General features: G+C 45.4%; 1 protein-coding gene across 1 annotated transcript in view; it reads left to right on the forward strand.

Moving 5' to 3' along the window:
* Positions 1 to 13416: 13416 nt before the first annotated feature.
* rab10 (RAB10, member RAS oncogene family) overlaps positions 13417 to 23468 on the forward strand; it is a 44612-nt gene continuing 34560 nt past the window's right edge. The window contains exon 1 of the mRNA XM_055635478.1: positions 13417 to 13936. Within this exon, the coding sequence (XP_055491453.1) occupies positions 13810 to 13936 (127 nt within the window). The 5' untranslated portion in view covers positions 13417 to 13809. The remainder of the gene's footprint in view (positions 13937 to 23468) is intronic.

Here is a 23468-nt window from a genome sequence, read left to right on the forward strand (position 1 = left end):
ATAATCGATCCGACTTGCGTTTTATCAAGTTTTTTAAAAACATCGCTGGATAATTTAATTGCTGGAGTAAATTAAAAATCGACTAATGCCATCAATGCCATCAAAGCCGACAACGGGACGGATCTCACGTACGGGCCAAAGCAAGGTAAGCCGTTTATTTTACATATAAACGTGCTTCTTAGGATTACTTTAATCCAAATTTTACGTTGCGAGAAGGTGATTTAGGCCCCATATGAACCGGCAGTGTTTTTTCCTGACGATATGAGGTTTAAATTCATCGCAAATGCAACATTCCAATCGATCGTGTTCCACAAAATCTCACTCGCAAGATGATTTAAATAGCCATTAATTTACGGGAATTAAACACTAAATTCCTTCCATTTGGCCTATAAATTCATGACAATGAGATTTAAAAATCATGTTATATTATGAATTCTTGTGTGAATGTTATTTGGACACTAATGCCCCTGTCCCACTTAAGAAACCTGACCGGAAACCTCTGGAGACTTTGCGCCCCACCCAAGGTTTCCGTGCAGTTCCCGGAGGTTCCCAATGCTAGTTGAAGGTGGTTGCTGGAGGTTGCAGGTAGTGGAAGGTAAGACCTTCCACTACCTGCAACCTCTGGCAACCACCTGCAACCTCCAGCAACCACCTTCAACTAGCATCGCAACCGGCTTCGACTAAAAAATTACCAATTTTTAAAACGGCAACCTATTTTTAGTCGCGGCCGGTTTTGAATTTTTTTAAATAATTGCCAGAAGATAGAAGAAGCGGAAACCACTTTCGACCATTAAGGAGACTGACAATAACCTCCCGGAACCACATGGAAATCTTGGATAGGGTGCAAAGTCTCCAGAGCTTTCCGTTCAGGTTTCCTAAGTGGGACAGGGGCATTCGGCTATTTAAAAATGTTAACCTTTTCTTAAGAAATTGATAGATGTTTAAATCCAGTAATTGAATTTTGTAATTAGCTACAATTAGGTAACTAACTAATTATATGCTTTAATTTCAGGTAATCCAAGTAAGATTGTTTCATATTTGTTTCAGAATGCTTCAATCTATAATAACTGAAAATTTCATTCAGTTCTCTTAATTTTTAAGAAGGCTTTTGACTGTCCTCGATCACAGCTTTTGAGTTAAGTCAATGGAAAAGCAATAGGGAACAAGATGCTAATTTCAGAGTAAGAAAATGGCCATAACTTTTTTAATACTGAAGATATGAAAGTGAATTAGGTGTCAAATTAAACTTCTTTTTATGCTTTACCTGGTGCGATAAATTGCAGACTTGATTCTATAAATCTCAAAATTTTGTAACATTGCTAATTTCTGCTCTCTGTTTTTTGGCCTTTCTGTTTAAATTCCTATTTTAAAGAAAACAACCCAATATTTCCTCACACACCTATCAGATTCCACTGGCACATCTTTGCAAATCTCTTCTGTCGTCTCTAAAGTTCAATTATGGATTTACTACAATTTGATGACCAGTACTGAATCTAAACTATGGCCCAACTCACATTTTATATTTTGAGCACAAAGTCCCTGCTCTTATGGAGTCCTGGAGCATCAACACAGAAACAGGACCTTTACCTTTGGTCCATGCCAACCATCAAACACTATTTTCACTAAATCAATACAAATCCCATTTTATTTGATACACGTTTCCATCAACTCTCCCTGGATTCTATTACAACTTAAAATAACAAATTAACTAACTAACTCACATAACTTTGGAATGTGGGAGGAAACCAGAAGAAACTTATGTGGTCACAAAGAGAATCAATGACAATTAATAAGGTGGTTAAAAAAATATATTCCCTTTGATTCAAGACTTTGTTATCCAACAGGACCATCACGCTAAATATAGAAACATAGACATAGAAACATAGAAAATAGGTGCAGGAGTAGGAGTATCATGAATGCATCCACTATTTCTGCGGCTACTTCCTGAAGTACTCTGGGATGCAACATCGGCCTTTTATCAGCCTTTATTCCATTCAATTTACCTAACACCACTTCCCGGCTAACCTGGATTTCACTCAGTTCCTCCATCTCATTTAACCCCCGGTCCCTTGCTATTTCCGGCAGATTATTTATGTCTTCCTTAGTGAAGACAGAACCAAAGTAGTTATTCAATTGGTCTGCCATGTCCTTGTTCCCCATGATCAATTTGCCTGTTTCTGACTGCAAGGGACCTACATTTGTTTTAACTAATCTTTTCCTCTTCACATATCTATAAAAACTTTTGCAGTTTCCTTCCATTTGTTGTATATTCCCTTGCCTTATTGCATCTCCACAAATGCATTGCTTTGCACTTTTTAGAATTAAATACCATTTGCTATTTTTGCAGGCAATTGATTAGATCACCTGTAGATCACTCATCTTCCTCTGCCATTTTTGCCAGCGCAAAATAGCATTCCTCCCTGCGGTCCTGCTTCAAAGTGGAGAAGAGCTACTACCTTCTTAGATCACCTCAATGCTCAAAGATTCAATTTCCTTTCACAGAATAACCATGATCTGAGTGGAAAACTGAATGCAGATTGGGTGATACTCAGCTGAATATGTTCAGACTATTGTTTAAGAAACAACTGCAGATGCTGGAAAAATCGAATCTAGACTAAAATGCTGGAGAAACTCAGTGGGTGAGGCAGCATCTATGGAACGAAGGAATAGGTGATGTCATCTATGGAGCGAAGGAATAGGTGACGTTTGAAGAAGGGTCTCGACCCGAAACGTCACCTATTCCTTTGCTCCATAGATGCTGCCTCACCCGCTGAGTTTCTCCAGCATTTTTGTCTTTGTTCAGACTATCTGTGAGAGCTAAACTACACTCTGTGCACTTTAGTTACCATTATGACATATTCTGCATCAGTGAAATGCAAAGTAAATACACCCCAAATTTCCCTTATGCGCTAAATAACTTCATACTCAAATTTTAACTTTCACCTTCCCTCTCATGTGAAAGGCAAGGGAAGTGAGATTGTTTTGTCTGCAAATTGATGAGGCATAGCAGGGTTCTGTGGGAACGTGACACCAAACTCTAATAACCACTAGAGTTCACACTGCTTTACATGTTTTTCTCCATTTCATTTCCTTTTGCTTTGCTCCATTACCAACCACTCCCAAACATAAGCTTGAGCAAAATAAACAACTTTTATTTACCATTTTAATACCTGTTCTCTAATATGCATCTTATAAGCAAGCCATCCCTCTTACTGCTTTTTTACCCCAAGAACATGAAGGCTCTACTATGAAACGTGTTTGTAATGTTGGCTAACATTTCAATTGTGTTCTCAGGGTATTCTCATCTTCCACACACCTGAGTACGCAAGTTGGAAGAGGGAACAATGTAGGATTAGTGCAAATGGGTATGAAATGTTTGACACGGACAAGGTGTGCCAATGTACCCATTTCCATGCTATAAAACTTAATCAATCTAATCTATTATAAATTATTTTATGGGGTGGGGGGGGGGGAAATCAAGTGTAATATATCCAAGTTTGCTAATGATCCTCAGTTGGGTGGCAATGTGGGCTGTGATTAGGATGCAGGTGAGTGTTCAGTGAATATAGATTGATCATGTGAATGGTCAAGAACGTTACAGATGGAATATAATGTGGAAGTGTGCAAAGTGATCCACCTTGGTAGAAAGAAATATAGAAATATGGAATATTTATCAAAAGGTGAGAAATTGCATGGTGTTGATGTTCTGAGGGATCTGGGCATATTTGTCCATGAATCACTGAAATCATCTGCAGCAAACAATTGGAAAGACAAAATGTTGGACTTCATTGCAGGGTGATTTGAGTATAAGAGTAGAAATGTCATGCTCTGTTTATACACCTCTGGTTTTCTTACCCAAGGAATGGTATACAGGTGCACAACCTTTTATCCGAAAGCCTTGGGACCAGACACTTTTCGTAATTCGGATTTTTTCGACCTTTGGAATGGAAGATTTTTAGCGTAGATTTTAACGGCTGGCTCAGTGGTAGAGTGCTCGGCTCATATCCGCAAGGTCGCGAGTTTGCGCCTCGATCCCGGCAGTTACTCAGTCGCGAGTTTGAGTCTTCAATGTAGTTTTTTCTTGCAGAATAAATGTTTGTATGAAATGCAGTGTAGGAGAGGCGTATTGACTGTGTGGGCAGAACTTTGGAAGTGATTGCCCACCAGTCTCAAAAGCCGCTGTGTCTCCCTGTCCCTGGGATAGCCGGGGGCGATCAAACAGCACAATACCCCCCTCCCCCTCCAACTCCAGAGGAATCCGCTCCCCGATGGGCCGCTACGGTGACAAGTGGCAGTTCGCCCACAGCCCGAGCTGCGCCACCCCAAGAACAAGACGTACCTTGCACACCATCAGCTTCTGCCCCTACGGGGAGCGTATTCCTCTGGAGTTGGAGCGGGGCTGGGCTGGAGTTGCTGATCTGGGATCTCCGTGCTTGCAGTGGGCCTGGGGGTCGGCGTCCCGATGAGGGGGCGCAGCTCGGGCTGTGGGCGAACTGCCACTTGTCGCCGTAGCGGCCCATCGGGGAGCAGCTTCTGGTGGTCCTGACGTCTCCGGCCAGTTTGCAGTTTTCCTCTGGAGTTGGAACGGGGCTGGACTGCTGCTGGCTGTGGGTCTCTGGGATCTCCGTGCTTGCAGTGGGCCTGGGGGTCGGTGTCCTGTTGGTCCTGACGTCTCCGGTGACTGGCACTGACCTGCTGGCATCGCCGACGTGAAGACAGTGCAAAGCCCCCGCGCCGGTGCAATGGGCGGGGAGCAGGAGAGGGGAGGGAAGGGGTCACACACATGGCCGGGAAGCAGAGGGGTGTAGGTGGGGTGAAACTGAAGGGAGCGACAATCTGCTGCTACCTTCCCCTTTCTTCGAGGACAGACCGGAGGTTCCGCTGTCACCTCTGCGGGCCGCCCTCGGTGAACGTCTTCAAGGACCTTTCTTCAAGGACCGAAAAAATGTCCGCTATTCGGAGCTTTTCGTTATTTGGAACTTCGGATAAAAGGTTGTGCACCTGTACTTGCAAAAAAAAGAGGTGCCATGAAGCTTCACCAGATTTATTTCTGGAAAGGCAGATTTAACCTTTAAGGAGTTCAAGAAAACAGACACTGTACACCCTTAATTTAGAAGAAACAAAAGTAGTCTCACAGAGATTATCTCTCATTTTATGGCGCTTGACCGGACAGGTACAGGACAGAGCAGAAGGATCTGGGAGTGTCAGTACATAGTTGTTTGAAAGTAGCATCATGGGTAGATAGGATATTCAAGAAGGCTTTTTGTACATTGCCCTTCATCAGTCAGGGATTGAGCATTGAAGTTGGGAGTTATGTTGCAGTTGTACAAGACGCTGGTGAGGCTGCATTTCAAGTGTCGTTTTGGTCACCTGGCTACAGGAAGGATATTGTTAAGCTGGAAAGGGTGCAGAGAAGATTTACAAGGAGGGGGAGGGTTGCTGCTGCACCCGCTGAGTTTCTCTTGCAATTTTGTGTACCTTCGATCTTCCAGCATCTGCAGTTCCTTCTTGAACAGATTTACAAGGATGTAACCTCCGTTACATTGACGACTGCTTTGGGGACACCTCCTGCACCTACGCACAACTGACTAACTTCATCCACTTCACCACCAACTTCCATCCGGCACTCCAATACACCTGGACCATTTCCGACACTTCCCTACCATTCCTTGACCTCACCATCTCCATTGCAGGGGACAGACTTCTGACCGACATACACTACAAACCAATTGACTCACATGGCTATCTGGATTACACGTCTTCCCACCCTGCCCCCTGTAAAGACTCCATCCCCTACTCCCAATTCCTCCGCCTACGCCGCATCTGTTCCCAGGATGAGACATTCCATACTAGGGCATCAGAAATATCCTCGTTCTTCAGGGAACGGGGATTCCCCTCCACCACCATAGATGAGGCTCGCACCAGGGTCTCATCCATACCCCGCAACACTGCTCTCTCTCCCCATCCCCGCACTCGCAACAAGGGCAGAGTCCCCCTGGTCCTCACCTTTCACCCCACCAGCCGGCAAATACAACACATAATCCTCCGCCATTTCCGCCACCTCCAACGTGACCCCACCACTCGCCACATCGTCCCATCTCCCCCATGTCTGCCTTCCGCAAAGACTGCTCCCTCCGCAACTCCCTTGTCAATTCTTCCCTTCCCTCCCGTACCACCCCCTCCCCGGGCACTTTCCGTTGCAACCGCAAGAAATGCAACACCTGTTCCTTCACCTCCCCCCTCGACTCCATTCAAGGTCCCAAGCAGTCGTTCCAGGTGCGACAAAGGTTCACTTGTATCTCCTCCAACCTTATCTACTGCATCCGCTGCTCTAGATGTCAGCTGATTTACATCGGGGAGACTAAGCGGCGGTTGGGCGATCGTTTCGCCGAACACCTCCGCTCAGTCCGCAATAACCTACCTGAACTCCCGGTGGCTCAGCACTTCAACTCCCCCTCCCATTCCCAATCCGACCTCGCTGTCCTGGGTCTCCTCCATTGCCAGAGTGAGCAACACCGGAAATTGGAGGAACAGCACCTCATATTCTGCCTGGGCAGCTTGCATCCTGATGGCATGAATGTTGAATTCTCCCAATGTTGCTAGCCCTTGCTGTCTCCTCCCATTTCCTTAACCCTCGAGCTGTCTCCTCCCATCCCCCCGCCCTCGGGCTCCTCTTCCTCCCCTTTTCCTTCCTTCTCCCCTCCCACCCCCCATCAGTCTGAAGAAGGGTTTCGGCCCGAAACGTCGCCTATTTTCTTCGCTCCATAGATGCTGCTGCACCCGCTGAGATTCTCCAGCAATTTTGTGTACCTTCGATCTTCCAGCATCTGCAGTTCCTTCTTGAACAGATTTACAAGGATGTTGCCTGAAATTGAGGGCCTGAACTGTAAGGTTGGGCAGACTAGGACTTTAGTCTTTGGAACGCAGGAGGATGTAGGGTGATCTTAAAGAGGTGGAAACATCACGAGGGGAAGAGATAGGATAAATGCACAGTCTTTTACCTAGAGTAGGGGAATAAAGAACCAGAGGACATACGTTGAAAGTGAGAGGAAAGATTTAACAGGAACCTGAGGGATAGCGTTATCACACAGAGGGTGGGAGGGGTGGGGGGTACATAGAACGAGCTGTCAGAGGAGGTAGTTGAGGCAGGTACTAGAACATTTAAAAGACATTTGGACAGGTACATGGATAGGAAAGGTTGAGAGGGAAATAGGTGAAATGCGAGCAGGTGGGACTTGTGTTGATGGGGCATCTTGTTTGGCATGGGGAAAGTTGGGCCGAAGGGGCTGTTTCTGTGCTGTATGACTCATGACACTATTAGGCAGGTACATGAATAGTAAACACGGCCAAATGGGATTAATTTAGATGGGACATCTTGGACGTCATGGGCTGAAGGAGCTATTTGCATGCTGTATGACTATGAAAACAGCCTATTACAATGAAAGAAATTGGTGTCTTTTGTAGTGGGGCCGGCTGGCGCACGCAGATATCGAACCCGGCGTTCGGAAGCCGCAGTCACGTGACTCAGGAGGGGCTGCTGTTTACGCGCGGTTTCGCTTTCGCGCCACAGTTGTTTTGCTGACCACCATTGTGATCAGACGTGTTTGCAGAGACCTGTTTGCCAAGGAGCGATTGTGTAAATAAATCAGTTCAGAAAACTTGGTTGTCATTTCTGCATCTGCTAAATTGATGACACCGACCTGTCTAGCCGTCGTTAGACAAGAGATCATGCAGGAGGACTACGTCCCCGCAGAATCGGCCGGCACGAGGCAGGGCTCACCGGGCTTCAAGCTACCTTCCTTTTGGCCAGATCAACCTCAGGTGTGGTTCGCTCACGTAGAGGCACAGTTCCATCTGCATCGAACAAAAGTGGATGACACGATGTATTTTCATGTGGTGGGAGCTCTGCCACAGGACTGTGCCTCGAGGCTGTTGCCGTATATCAGAGACCTGCCGACGATCGCAAAGTACGAAGGTTTGAAGGCCCTGCTGCTACATACCTTCGGTCTCAGCCGTAGAGACAGGGCGGCGAAGATCCTGCACATGGACAGTGTCGGCGATCGTCGTCCATCCACCATCATGGCGAAGATGCTGGCCCTGATGGACAGGCATTGCCCGTGTCTGTTATTTGAACAGGCGTTCTTGGAGCAGATGCCAGACGAGGTCCGTTTGATGCTCGCCGGGACTGATTTCAGCGATCCCCAGCACCTTGCAGGGAGAGCCGACGAGCTGTGGACCCACAGACGGCGGGACGTTTGTTCGTTCACCCGCCCCACTGCCACGGCATGGGTGCAACTGAGACGACACCGGGACGAAGGTCAGGACCCGCCCAGCGCCGAAGAAGCATCGCCACAGCCGGAGGTGTACAGCCGATGATGTTGGTGCAACTACCATCTCCGTTACAGTGTGGAAGCCCCAAGATGTTGAAGCTTGTTTCAGGGAAATGCCTCGGCCGATCACCTATAGAGGCGAACGCGATTGACCTGAACGAACGCATCTACGTCCGTGATCACCACTGCAGCCACCGTTTCCTGGTCGACATCGGTGCCACAGCCAGTATCCTGTCACCGACCGCCCGAGATACCCGCGTCAGTAAGGTAGGACCCGTCGTCTCAACCGTTAACAGGAGCGACATTCGAACTTACGTTGCGCGGACCCTGGACTTAAATTTCGACTCCCACCCATATAGGTGGAAGTTCACTGTTGCTGACGTCAAACAGCCAATATTGGGGACCGACTTCTAGCGCGCGTTCTCCCTGCTAGTTGATGTGCGAGGCGGGCGAATGGTTCCATTGTCGGACCTGTGCCCTGTCAAGCCGCGTAATCCGTTCACGCCCCAACAGCAACTGTCATTTCCCGAGGCCACTATCCGTCCAGGGCCTGCAGGAATTAATCGGAATGGTCAATTTCTGCCACCGATTTGTCCCGTCAGCGGCCGCCATCATGCGGCCGTTGTTCCAATGTCTGGCGGGCAAGCCCAAGGACCTGGTTTGGTCCAAGGAGGCTGGGATAGCTTTAAAGGGGGCTAAGACCACACTGGCCAACGCCACCATGTTGGTACACACTAGGGCATCGGCCCTCACAGCCCTCACCGTGGAGGCGCGGACGTCGCTGTGGGTGGTCCTCGAGCAATGGGTAAGTAACCGCTGGCTGCCGCTGGCGTTTTTCAGCAGGCAGCTGTGGGCCCCGGAGATCAAGTACAGCGCTTTCGATCGGGAGCTCCTCGCACTTTACCTAGCGATCCGGCATTTCCGTTATTTCCTCGAGGACCGCGCGTTTACCACATTCACGGTCCACAAGCCGCTCACGTTCGCTTTAAATAAGGTGTCCGACCCCTGGTCTGCCAGGCAACAGCGGCACCTCGCCTACATATCCGAGTTCACGTCTGACATTTGGCATGTGGCGGGGAAGCTGAACGTTGTGGCCGACACGCTCTCCGTCCAGTGGTCCCTGATGTTTCCGTCTTAAACCTAGGTGTGGATTATGCGGAGCTGGCAACGGCCCAACTGGCCGATGCCGGCATGGAGGATTACCGTAATGCTGAATTGGGTCTCAAGCTGACTGAGGTGCTAATTCGCGATGAGTCATTTGCGATGTCTCAACGGGTAAAGCCTGCCCGATCGTCCCGATTGCCTGGAAGCGTCGGATTTCCGACACCATCCACAGCCTAGTGCACCCGTCCATCCACGCCACCTCTGCCCTGGTTGCTTCCAAGTTCGTCTGGCACAGGTTACGAATGCAGGTCGCAGCATGGGGCCGCGCTTATTCCCGTCAGACTTCCAAGGTGCTAGGGCATGTGCGCCCGCCCGTGCAGGATTTTGCTGTTCCAGATGGCAGGTTCCTGCACATCCATGTTGACCTGGTGGGTCCCTTGCCGTGTTCGCGTGGGGCCACTCACTTACTGACTATCGTGGATAGGTTCACCAGGTGGGCGGATGCAATACCGTTGACTGATACCTCAGCTGAGGCTTGTGCCCACGCTATTGTCTCCAATTAGATCGCTCATTTCGGGGTCCCTTCAGATATCACTACCGATCGTGGGGCCCAGTTCACGTCCTCCCTGTGGTGTGATATGGCGCAGCTATACGGTGCTAAGCTGCACCAGACCATCGCATATCATCCGGAGTCGAACGGTTTAGTCGAGCAGTTTCACAGACACCTTAAGTCGGAATTGAAGGCCCGGCTCACCGGCCCCGATTGGCCTGGGTTCTCCTAGGCATCAGAACTACGCCTAAGGAAGACCCTGACGTCTCCTCGGCCGAGCTGGTTTATGGCTCGGTTTTGCAGGTACCTGGGGATTTTCTGCCCGCCAGGAGGTTCCGACTTTGCTGGTGCTAGCTGACCTTCGCAAGCGGGCGCGCGCGTTAGTCCCGGTTACCACTTTCCGACAGGGGTCGTCCGTGGAGCATGTACCTACTATGTTATGGGATTGTGCTTATGTTTTCCTTCGTAGGGATGCTCACAGCTCGCTGTTACAGCGGGTGTACCAAGGACCGCACAAGGTGCTAGAGCCTGGTACCTCGACGTTCACGTTGCACATGGGTGGCAGGAAGGAGTTCGTCTCAGCCAGCCGCCTTAAGCCAGCCTATGTCAGCCTAGGTCCCCTCTGTTACGCCCATCCCTCGTTCGCGTTTGTCGCGTCGCTCCGGTTCTGTTTTGCCGGCCCCGAATGCTACGCTCGCCCTCGGACTACGCGTTCCGGTCGAACCATCCAGTTACCCGTGCATTTCCGTACCGCGGATTCTGGGGGGGGGGGGGCCATGTAGCGGCGCCTGCTGGCGCACGCAAATGTCGAACCCAGCGTTCGGAAGCCGCGGTCACATGACTCGGGAGGGGCTGCTGTTTTCGCGCGGTTTCGCTTTCGCGCTACGGTTGTTTTGCTGACCACCGTTGTGATCAGACGTGTTTGCAGAGACCTGTTTGCCAAGGAGCGATTGTGTAAATAAATCAGTTCAGAAAACTTGGTTTAACTTTAACTCCGCTAAACATTGATCAACCATGATCTAGGTATGTTACCTTCAGCGGCGCTGTAATTCTGCCACTGGCCGTGTGCGCAATTTTGGCGCGTTTGAGGGGTGGGGCGAATTAAAGCGGGGTTTTTTTCCCGGCCTGGTCCTGAATTATATTTGTTGGAGTGCAAGATTTTGCTAAAGAATCGTTCCTACGGCCGTTCTGTGTGTTTTTAAAAAAAAGTCACCCGACAAGTTAATCGCTGGAATGATTTTAAAAGCAGCTTCTGAAGCCGTCAATGCCGACTGGGACGGATTTTATGGAGGACCAGGTAAAAGAAAGTAGTTTATTTTTATGTATAAAAGTGTTTCTTAAGATGTATTTAATTCACATTTTAAGTTGCGAAACGGTGATTTCCCCCCCCGAAGAACTGGCAGTGTAATTGCTGCAGATATGGGGGTATAAATTCACCGCATCCTCAAATGGTCCCGTTCCAGAAAGTCCCACTCGCAAGCAGATTTAAATGGCCATTAATTTACAGGTATAAACATTAAATTCCTTCCATTTGGCCTATAAACCCATGACAATGAGATAAAAAAATTATGTTATATTCTGAATTCTTGTGTGAATGTTATTTGGACACTTAGGCTATTTAAAAATGTTAATCTATTCTTAAGAAATGGATAGGTGTTTAGATCTAGTAATTGAATTTTGTAATTAGCTACAATTAGGTAACTAACTAATATATGCTTTAATTTCAAGTCATCTAAGTAAGATTGTTTCATATTTGTTTCAGAATGCTTCAATTTATAATAACTGAAAATTTATTTCATTATCTTAAATTTTAAGAAAGTTATCGGCCTTTAAATGTTCTCGATCGCAGCTTTTATGTTAAGTCAATGAAAAAGCAATAGGGAACAAGTGCCAATTTCCGAGTATGAAAATGGCCATAACTTTTTAAATACTGAAAATATGAAAGTGAATTAGGTGTCAAATTAAACTTCTTTTTATGCTTTATCTGATGGGATAAATTAAAGACTTGATTTTTAAAATATCAAAATGTTGTAACATTGCTACATGATCACATTGAATGGCGGTGCTGGCTCGAAGGGCCGAATGGCTTACTCCTGCACCTATTGTCTATTGAGCAGCAAAGTATTTGAGCAGCGAAGCATTTGCCAGGTGATAATGTCATTCTTTTTTTAATTAAAACATTTCTAAATAAACTTTATTCAGAATAAAATATATAAACCATAAACTGTGCAAAATCTCTTCATACACTCGGTGTCTATACATTCAAATGTCATGCTCAGTGGTGTTCACACCTGTCTTTTACAAAAACATATTTATCATTCATAGGACTGTACAAATATATGTCAGTGAAACAGGTTCTCATGCAATGTTTGGGTAACTGACAACTCAGCGATATGGATATTAATTTCTCTAACTTCAAATAACACTTGGTTTCCCTCTTCGACCCTCCCCTACTCTACAACACCGACTACTTTCATAGAAACATAGAAATTAGGTGCAGGAGTAGGCCATTCGGCCCTTCGAGCCTGCACCGCCATTCAATATGATCATGGCTGATCATCCAACTCAGTCTCCCGTACCTGCCTTCTCTCCATACCCTCTGATCCCTTTAGCCACAAGGGCCACATCTAACTCCCTCTTAAATATAGCCAATGAACTGGCCTCAACTACCCTCTGCGGCAGAGAATTCCAGAGATTCACCACTCTCTGTGTGAAAAAAGTTCTTCTCATCTCGGTTTTAAAGGATTTCCCCCTTATCCTTAAACTGTGACTCCTTGTCCTGGACTTCCCCAACATCGGGAGCAATCTTCCTGCATCTAGCCTGTCCAACCCCTTCACTGCCCTCCTGATTAATTTTACTGCATCAAATTCACTGTTTGTATGCCTCGTTGTCACCTTCCCTCATCCAACAATGAACCATTCCACATTTCCTCAATTCCATGTCTTTATGCCTCCCTCTCCCCTGACTCTCAGTCTAAAGAAGGGTCCCGACCCGAAACGTCACCCATTCATTCTATCCAGAGACGCTGCCTGTCCCGCTGAGTTACTCCAGCATTTCGTGTGTATCTTCGATGTAACGCTACCTTCTCTGGCGTCAAGTACACCCGGCTGTGGAACCTTGCGGCGGTTCTCGCCCCCACCCCGATGACATAATCGGCTCGGACACTGAGTGGAGTGAAGTGAAGTGGAGGGCCGGGCCGGGCCTTGTTATTGACAGGCCCACGACCAGAGCTCTCCTGCTCCCCGTCCCCGCCCCCGCATCCGGTGGGCCGGGCTCCGGGCGCCGCCCCGGTCGCTGGAGCAACCAGTCGGAGGCCTGGCTGGGTGCTGGCCAGCACTTCCGGTAGGCGCTGAAGCCGTGGTGGGGAAGCGCAGGGAAGCGAAGCCAAGCGGAGCGGGCTGGGCTGAGCTGGGTGTGTTTTTTTTTCGCGAGAAGGCGTGGAGGAGGAGGGAGTAGCAGGGAGCAGCAACAGCAGCGGCCGGGCTGCTGGCTGGGTGGACGGACGGACGGACGGGCGAGCGCTGCACTGACGTTGACGCTGAATGAGCTCGTCTCTGCTTCCCGAATGTCTTCGCGAAGTTAAACGGGGGGAAGAAAGGAAAGTTTAAAGAAGGACCGGTTGGTGGGTTAGCCGCCCGTGTGTGTGCGCCTTTCCGGCCGGATCCATGGACATTGATGGTTGGTAACTTGTTGCAGCCGGAGCGTTGGTGTTAAAGCGAGAGAGGGAGAGACGGGCAGAGAGAGAGAGGCGCCATTTTGTTCCCGTTTAAAAAGAACTCTCATCGCCCCAATTATTAGCAGCTAGAGCGAGGGAGCGACAGATTATGGCAAAGAAAACCTACGACTTGCTCTTCAAGCTGCTGCTGATCGGAGATTCGGGCGTGGGCAAAACCTGCGTGCTTTTCAGATTCTCAGACGACGCCTTTAACACCACTTTTATCTCTACTATAGGTAAGTAAGGGCAGAGATGCGAGCTGGTGACAGCGAAGAATATTGTGGAAATGGGGAGGGGAGCGGCTCCTAATCTTTTCATTAGGTTGGCCGCGGTGTGAATATGGGTGGCTGACAGGGTGGGGACACAGTCGAGGCCTTATCCTTATTGTAGCCGCTGTCCAAAGACAGCGCGATTCATTGTAATGGCCTCTCTGCAAGGAAAGGGGGAGTGGTGCATTTTTATAGCAGATGTATCTGTATGGTACTCTTAATTCTTCTGGTATGATTGTTTACATATGTGTTGCATTTGCATGATTTTAACTATTTTTTGAAAAATCCTTTGAAGACGTAATTTATAATACACAATGTTGCCAGGCTTTAATTTAAAATCGAATTGTTTTTAAATTAATGTTGAAACTAAGCATCTTTTCGATGTTTGAATATTACTTTAGATTGTTCTCTTAAATATTAAAAAAAAAACACATACGCCTCATTGATTGCATTCCAAAAGTATATTGGTAGCGAAAGTGCTTATGGACATCCTGTTTCAGTGAGTAAAATGCTTTGTTTCATAAATGAGTAACATCGAAGCCAATCAAACTTATCAGTATACTTCCGCAGAAAAATGACAGTAAATAAATTAGTAGTTCACTGGACAGTGAATTTAGATTACGTTTTAATGTTAATCCGTAAATTTTGAGATCTTCAGTGTATTAATTTGTAATTGGATGAACAATCAGTTGTAGAAAACATTAATACATCCTGCTTGTGGCTGCGATCTTGTATGGGGAAAACATTAACTTCGGCGTGTGAGTTCCACCAGTTGTATGTTTCATGTATGTTTGGATTAATTTCAGTGTTTTGTCACAAATGAAACGTGCAAAGCACCATTTTTCTACTAATCTTATGGAACATGGTTGCGAGTTGGTGCAAGTCAAAGCTTTAAGGCCCTGGCATGTACTTTAAGTTTAGCCTAAATAATTTAACATAACACTTCAGGATGTTATTCAGAACAATTGTGCTTCTAAATTGTGGTTGCATGATTATTCGTTTTGTTGGATTGGAGCCTATCAGAAAATCAATGAATCATTCTCATTGTATTACCCTGTCTGGATCAGGTATTGGATAATTTGACATGTTGTTTCTTGTATTTTCCTCTCCCACCTGCCCCCACCACTTTGCCTTGATCTTTGTAGACATTGCTCCAATTGCCACCCTCAACTTCATGCTAATACAACCTGCTTTATGTTAATGTTTCTTTCCTTATTGTAATTTACTGGCTCTGACTAATTTTGCTGAATAAGCTAGTTTAAATGGCAACATCATGACTGCAATGTACAGTTTGGAAAGATGTGACATTATCCACTTTGGGAGGGAAAGAATCATGCTTTTTATTCAATGTTGAGTGATTGGGAAATATTCATGGTCAAAGGACGTGGATGGCCTAGTAACAAAACTGACATGTTGGTGCAGCAGGCTTAGAAGCACAAATGGTATGTTAGCTTTTATTGTAACAGTTGAGTGCAAAAGTGAAGATTTCTGAATAAAATGATGCTGGACCTCGAAGAGATCAGATTCAGATTCAAACTTTATTGTCATTGTGCAGTGTACAGTACAGAGACAACGAAATGCAGTTAGCATCTCCCTAGAAGAGCGACATAGAATATGAGCAATAAATAAACATATTTACCTGCATACAGCCATAGTAGTGTCTGGAGTATTGGAAATTGAAATATTGCCATAAAACCTACATGCAATGAAATGTACTGAATTTTCACCAGGATAGTTCCTGTAATGCAGATCTGTTTGCTGAGATTAAATGGGGTTGGCTCTTTGTCGTTGTGAAGAATGTAAAGTGATCACAAAACATGTAGATTTGCCGCAAGACTTGACAGTACCTGCAAGAGATATTTTCTTCGCACCAGAAATGGTAATTCTTTAAGCATTCTCTACTTGGACAGTTGTGGAGGCCGTCGGTAATTGTACTCAGAACAGTTATTTCTGTTATCCGGACATAAAATTAATTATAGCCGATGAATAAGACAGGTAAATGGTGTTTCATGTATTAAATCAACCATTATCATGAATGGCAGAACAGGCCTGAAGCTGACGGGCTTACGTCTCCTATTCTTTAAATTCTTGTGACCTTCAATGATGTGCTTCGGGGTGTTTCACAATGTTAGTTCTCTGTGATGCAAGTTGTTCCAGCAATCTTCTGACAAGCATGTCATCTCAAAATTCTTTTCCCTTAAGGAATTGCTAACTTGCTATTAAATATGAGCTTCAGCACTAGTGGAAGTGATTCAACTGCTTAATCCAGAATCTTTTGCAAGCCGGGCTGTTCTTTTTCAAAAATAGTGTCAGACAGATGTGGGTGGGGTTCTTCAGTTCCGCAGATTGTTGATTTTGTTGAAAGTTAACCATGTTTCACTTTTGGAATCATTATTGAAAGTGCTTCATATTTCCAAATGGTGCCCATTCGAATTGGGGTTTGGCTCTGTATTAAACGTCAGTGAATTGATTGCTGAAGGTTATTACTCCATGTTCTAAATTAACTACAAATTACTTAAGGTAGACAAAAATGCTGGAGAAACTCAGTGGGTGCAGCAGCATCTATGAAGCGAAGGAAATCGGCAACCCTTCTTCAGACTGATGTGCAGGTGGGGGTGGCTGCTGCTCCTATTGAGTTACTCCAGCATTTTTGTCTACCTTCGATTTTCCAGCATCTGCAGTTCCTTCTTATGCAAATTACTAAATGTGAGGTGCTTAGGTCTTGTTTCTTGTCACTGTTGTCTTGCATTTAGCCCATTGTTGAGATGGCTAGCTAAGTAAAGTGCTCTGTGCCACAACAAAAGAGCACGCATTGGAATTGGTGGTAGATTAGCATGTGGAAACTGGTGCTGTTTGGCAGTAGTTGTGCACTTGGAACCTATCTTGTTGCTGAGCCAGAAGACCACTTGGCGAAGGAAGTATGGCATTAAACCATGCCGGCTCAAATGTTGGGTTAGCAAAACTTGATATTCATTGAACGATGCATTGGAAATAATTAGTGAAAGTCTGGGAGAACCAATGTGTAGAAAGGAACTGCAGGTGCTCGTATATACCAAATATAGACAAAATGCTGGAGTAACTCAGTCTACAGAAGAGTCCTGACCTGCTGAGTTACTCCAGCACATTGTGTCTATCTTCTGGTAAAACAATATTTAGTAATCTAGTTCTGGTCTCCGATGGGCAATATTCAAGCATGCTTAATGGTAAGGCAGGTACTTGACTCATTGACAGGATTTCACCTTTGAGGAGTAAATTATTAAAATATTGCCCTTTGGCACCCTACAAATTCTCCCCAGGTTACGACGTGCTTCTGTTCCATGGAACAGTACCTAATTCAAACAGCACCTTGGGACTGAGACTGCCTGGCAATATAGTTACATTTTTAAAAAACATTGGTCAACCAGGCAATGTATAGATATACCAGGTTAATTGACTCAGTCATTTTAATTGACTCAATCATTCAAATCTCACCAAGAATGGAGCTCATACATGGCAGAAGATGTCTGCAACAGCTGATCACTTGTAAAATAGTTTGTTATCCTAATCTTGCATCCTATACACCGGGCAATTTACAGAAGCCAATTGACCTACAAACCTGCATGCCCTTGGAATGTGTGAAGTAACCAGAGCATCTAGAGAAAACCCACCCGGTCATAGGGAGAACATACAGACTTAATTCAGACAGCACCCAAAATCGTGTAATGCATAAATGATGGTTGTGGGTATACAATGTTCAAGTTAATTCTGACATACATCCAAGATTCTTCACCACTTCAGCTTCCAATTCCTAGGCCCACAATTGCCTCTTCTTGAGCATGGACATCCAGTCTCTCTTCACCTCCATTCAATGTGGGAAGCACATGGGAGCCTCTGGTTCTTTCTCGAACAGACCCAATCCGTTCCCTCCATTAATTGCCATAAATGGGCAATCCCAGAGGAGTATTGAGGAACAAAGGGATTTTGCTGGATAGTAAGGAGCCTTCCTCACGGCAAAAGACCAAATAATGTGGGCTTTGGTTTATTATTGTCACATATTGAGGTAAGGTGAAACGCTTTGTTTTGCTTGTCTCCAATCAGATCAGATGGTATACATAAATATAAGCAAGTCAAACTCATGTAAAATATAGCAGTTGGGAAGATAAATAGTGCAGGATCTAGTTCTCAGCATTTTAACGCATCAGTTCCAAAGACATAGTTCGATGTCCACAATGAGGTGGAGATGAATTGGAGTGCACCAAAGCCAATGGAAGAACCATTCAGAAACAGTGGGAGTGAATCTGGTAGTGCATGCTTTAAATCTAATGTATCTTTTGCTAGACGGGAGTAAGGAGGAATGGCTGGGGTGGGGCAAGTCTTTGATTATGTTAGTTGCTAGGTTTATAACCAGGGGGGGACAGTTTATGAATAAGGGGTAAGCCATTTCGAATGGAGACGAGGAAAAAGTTGTGGGTCTGGAATTCTCTGCCTCAGAGGGCGGTTGAGGCTGGTTCTCTGGATCCTTTCAAGAGAGAGCTAGACAGACCTCTAAAAGATAGCGGAGTCAAGGGATATGGGGAGAAGGCAGGAACGGAGTACTGATTGTTGATGATCAGTCATAATCACATTGAATGGCTGTGCTGGCTCAAGGGACCGAATGGCCTACTCCTGCACTTATTGTCTTGTTTTTCTGAGGCAACATGGTGTAGATTGGATTGGATTCAATTTTATTGTCATTGCGCTTTTCATAGAAACATAGAAAATAGGTGCAGGAGTAGGCCATTTGGCCCTTCGAGCCTGCACCGCCATTCAATATGATCATGGCTGATCATCCAACTCAGTATCCTGTACCTGCCATCTCTCCATACCCCTGATCCCTTTAGCCACAAGGGCCACATCTAACTCCCTCTTTAAATATAGCCAATGAACTGGCCTCAACTACCTTCTGTGGCAGAGAATTCCAGAGATTCACCACTCTCTGTGTGAAAAATGTTTTCCTCATCTCGGTCCTAAAAGATTTCCCCCTTATCCTTAAACTGTGACCTCTTGTTCTGGACTTCCCCAACATCGGGAACAATCTTCCTGCATCTAGCCTGTCCAACCCCTTAAGAATTTTGTAAGTTTCTATAAGATCCCCCCTCAATCTTCTAAATTCTAGCAAGTACAAGCCGAGTCTATCCAGTCTTTCCTCGTACGAAAGTCCTGACACACCTGGAATCAGTCTGGTGAACCTGCTCTGTACTCACTCTACGGCAAGAATGTCTTTCCTCAGGCGACCAAAACTGTATGCAATACTCCAGGTGTGGTCTCACCAAGACCCTGTACAACTGCAGTAGAATCTCCCTGCTCCTATACTCAAATCCTTTTGCTATGAATGCTAACATACCATTCGCTTCCTGCTGCTGCATCTGCATGCCTACTTTCAATGACTGGTGTACCATGACACCCAGGTCTTGTTGCATCCCCCCCTTTCCTAATCGGCCACCATTCAGATAATAGTCTACTTTCCTGTTTTTGCCACCAAAGTGGCTAACCTCACATTTATCCAAATTATACTGCATCTGCCATGCATTTGCGCACTCACCCAGCCTATCCAAGTCACCTTGCAGCCAGCCTCCTAGCATCCTCCTCACAGCTAACACTGCCCCCCCCCCCCCTCCACCGCTTCATGTCATCCGCAAACTTGCATTCAATTCCCCCGTCCAAATCATTAATATATATTGTAAATAGCTGGGGTCCCAGCACTGAGCCGTGCGGTGCCCCACTAGTCACTGCCTGCCATTGTGAAAATGACCCGTTTACTCCTACTCTTTCCTTCCTGTCTGCCAGCCAGTTCTCTTTCCACATCAATACGGAACCCCCAATACCGTGTGCTTTAAGTTTGTATACTAATCTCTTATGTGGGACCTTGTCGAAAGCCTTCCGAAAGTCCAGATATAACACATCCACTGGTTCTCCCTTATCCACTCTACTAGTTACATCCTCGAAAAATTCTATAAGATTCGTCAGACATGATTTACCTTTCATAAATCCATGCTGACTTTGTCCAATGATTTCACCACTTTCCAAATGTGCTGTTATCCCATCTTTAATAACTGATTCTAGCAGTTTCCCCACTACCGATGTTAGACTAACTGGTCTGTAATTCCCCGTTTTCTCTCTCCCTCCCTTTTTAAAAAGTGGGGTTACATTAGCTACTTTCAGTGCAATGAAATGGTTTAGTCTGCAGTCGTAACATAGAATAAATAACAAAACAAACATTCAACACAGTTTAAAGTCCCAAATCAAGTTGCTACAACCTGGCAGTATTCTCTCTATTGTGTATCTTTAGAAGCTTGAGAGTCACTGGAAACATGCAGAATTTCTTCCGTCTTCTTGGGAAATAGACAAAAAGTTGCATCAATATGTTTGGTCTATGACAAGATGTTGGTAATATCAACACTAAGGAACTTGTAGCTCTCAGCCTTTTCCACTTTGGCACCATCAATGTTGATTGGGACATGTACTCCGCCACATCTCCTTAAGTCATTAACTAGCTCCTTTGTCTTGCTGGCAATGAGGGAGAGATTGTCTATCTCCTTCCTGTGTCTCCATCATTGATTGTGATCCAGCACATGGCAGTTTGGCATTTGTAAACTTATCATGAGTACAGGGAGTATAGTTGGGGACTGAGAACACATCCTCGTGTGACCCTGGTGTTGAGAATTAGTGTTGGTTTGTTGTGCTGAGTAAGAGATTTGGAAGATGTCTGAGGAAGAATTTTTTTAACAGCTGTCAACAGGCAATTGCACTGACATCCCATTGCCTTCAATATCAGTCACCTGTGATCAACAAATGTGAAATTTTGCCTATGCTGCTCCAAAGGCAATTACTTCCCAAAGTTTGCCGCCTTTACTCGTGCTTTCTGGATTCCTCCAGATTCTAAGCAGGAAATGAGACAGAAATAGGTATCTATCGCACACCAGACCTAATTTTGCTGCTAGAAAAGTGACTGAAAAGTTTGCTTACCTGAAGTGTTCTCTTAGAAGCAAATACTGTTATTAAAGCTTTGGCGTTGTACTAGTATATATCAGGGACAAGTAAATTCTTCAGAAGCAATATTCATGTTTATGCAAGTAACATTTTGCAATGCCTACAAGTTTGTGGGCAGTTTATCTTCAATTTGATAGCATTTGAAGTATGTCAATTGTCATTGTTGATTTGGTTCTAAATTTCAAAATTGGCGGATGAATCCTAGGCTGAAGCTAGAGTTGGAAAAATAAAGTTCAAAAGTTGTTTTTAACTGTACCAGCAAGAGTATTTGTACAAGGCTTCGTAATTTCCTGCTGGCGATTCTTGTTGCGGTTCTTGCAGTCTACTTAAGACTACTAAATTGGTCCACTAAAATTTTATAGACATGCGTACTTGATTTATCTGAAAAGTAGATGTAAATCCAAATTGCAAAGTTGAGGAATATCTTTGTTATTGCAAGATTACACATGTTGGCTCCAATGTTATATTTCTTCATACTGCACATAATTCAAGGGCAGCATTCAATTCTCACCCAACTGTTTTGAATACAATACAAATTTAGTCATTTGAACCTCAAAAGAAGTTCAAACGAAATTTGGTTTCTGCAGTCATACAACAAGCCACACAGCCAACACAGTTTACACAAACATCCATCATAGTGAATCTCCTTCTCACTGTGATGGAAGGCAAAGTCTTGTCTCTCCCCTGTGTTCCATTTCTTCTCCCGATGTTAAAGCCTCTGACGGGCGATGGAAAGTCCCGCGGCCATTAAGGCCGCGCCGGGCGATGTAAGGCCCTGCTCTAGGTCTTACTGTTGGAGCCCTGGCGGGCGGTCTCCCATCAAAGACCCGAGAGCTCCCGATGTCACCATCCACCGGATCTGCGGCTGGAGCCTCCGAGCTCCAGAGTCGGGCCGCAGCAGTGCACCACCACCGCGCTCAGCGCTTCGAAGCAGGCCAGCCCCACGATGGTAAGTCCGCAGCTCCGCGACTGGAGCCCTCAGGTCGTTCCGGTTGGAGGCCGCTCCATGGTGCTAGGCCCCAACGACCACGGAGACCCAACAGACAAAAGGTCGGGTCACCCGTACAGGGAAGAGATTTAAAAGTTTACCCCGTCCCCCACATATACACAGCTAAGAACAATATAAACCACAACAAAACTATACATTCAACGGTGACAAAAAAAAAGACAGACGGACTGCAGAGGCCGCTGCAACGTTGGTCACGCCACCTAGACAAAGAGAGTTGAGATGTAGTTTGTGGTGTAATGCTCCTACAGCCTTTGATCTTCCAGTTAGAGTTGCTACAGGATTGATGTTGGAATTAAAGATTTGGTTGTTATACATAAATTGTACGTGTTTTTCCATCCATTTGTACAATGGTGGAGTGTAAGGTATGTTGAGTGCTGTCAATGATGTCAAGTTCTTGTAGTTAAGCGCCACTCTTCCATACAAATTAAGGATTTTCCATAGTGCTTCACAAAAATATTTTGTAGATGGTGGAAAGATGTTCAAATTCTTGGCAATCTCATTGAAAAACCAGAAAGCATTGTTTCAGATGAAGAAGTTGTCCTCCAAGTAATTTTAAATCTTTCACCTTTCATCTGAAACGATGCTTTCTAGTTTTTGATTTCCTTAACTAGGAAGAAGGTAGGTCATCCATTCTATCTATGCCCATCATGATTTTATACACTTCTATAAGATTGCCCATCAGCCTCCTGTGCTCCAATGAAAAAAGATCTGAGCCTGCCCAACCTCATCCTAGATCTAGAATTTGGAAGGATAAGAGGGGATCTTATAGAAACATATAAAATTATAAAAGGACTGGACAAGCTAGATGCAGGAAAAACGTTACCAATGTTGGGAGAAGTCCAGAACCAGGGGGCCACAGTCTAAGAATAAAAGGAGAATAAACTGAGATGAGAAAACTTTCACCCAGGGTTGCGAATTTGTGGAATTCTCTGCCACAGAAGGCAGAGGCCAATTCACTGGATTAATTTAAAAGCAAGTTAGATAGAGCTCCAGGGGCTAGTGGAATCAAGGGATATGGGGAGAAGGCAGGCATGGGTTACTGATTGTGGATGATCAGCCATGATCCCAATGAAGGGACAAATGGCCTCCTTCACCACCTATTTTCTATGTTTCGATCTCTGGGGCCTTCAAGTTCTGGCACCATTCTTGTAAATCTTCTCCGCATACTTTTCCAGAATTGAAATGGCATCTTTCCTATAACAGGGTGACCAAAACTGAACACAATACTCCAAACTGTGGACTTGCAAACATCTTGTAATATCCCAACTAACATACACAATACCTGGCTAAATGCCTCTGTTAAATGCTGTCATTCTCACCCTGTCCACCAAATCATGAATGATGGGGAATGCTTTTAGATCAGCTAGGGGATAAAGGTGTGGGGAAGAATAATTAGTTCTTTTTGTGCATGATTTACTTACCTGGATTTCTACTTAACTTTTGTTACTGACCATGTTGAGGACTTGACTATGGAGCTTTGCC

Source organism: Leucoraja erinacea, chromosome 5 (assembly GCF_028641065.1).
Source record: "Leucoraja erinacea ecotype New England chromosome 5, Leri_hhj_1, whole genome shotgun sequence".
NCBI classification, from domain to species: domain Eukaryota; kingdom Metazoa; phylum Chordata; class Chondrichthyes; order Rajiformes; family Rajidae; genus Leucoraja; species Leucoraja erinaceus.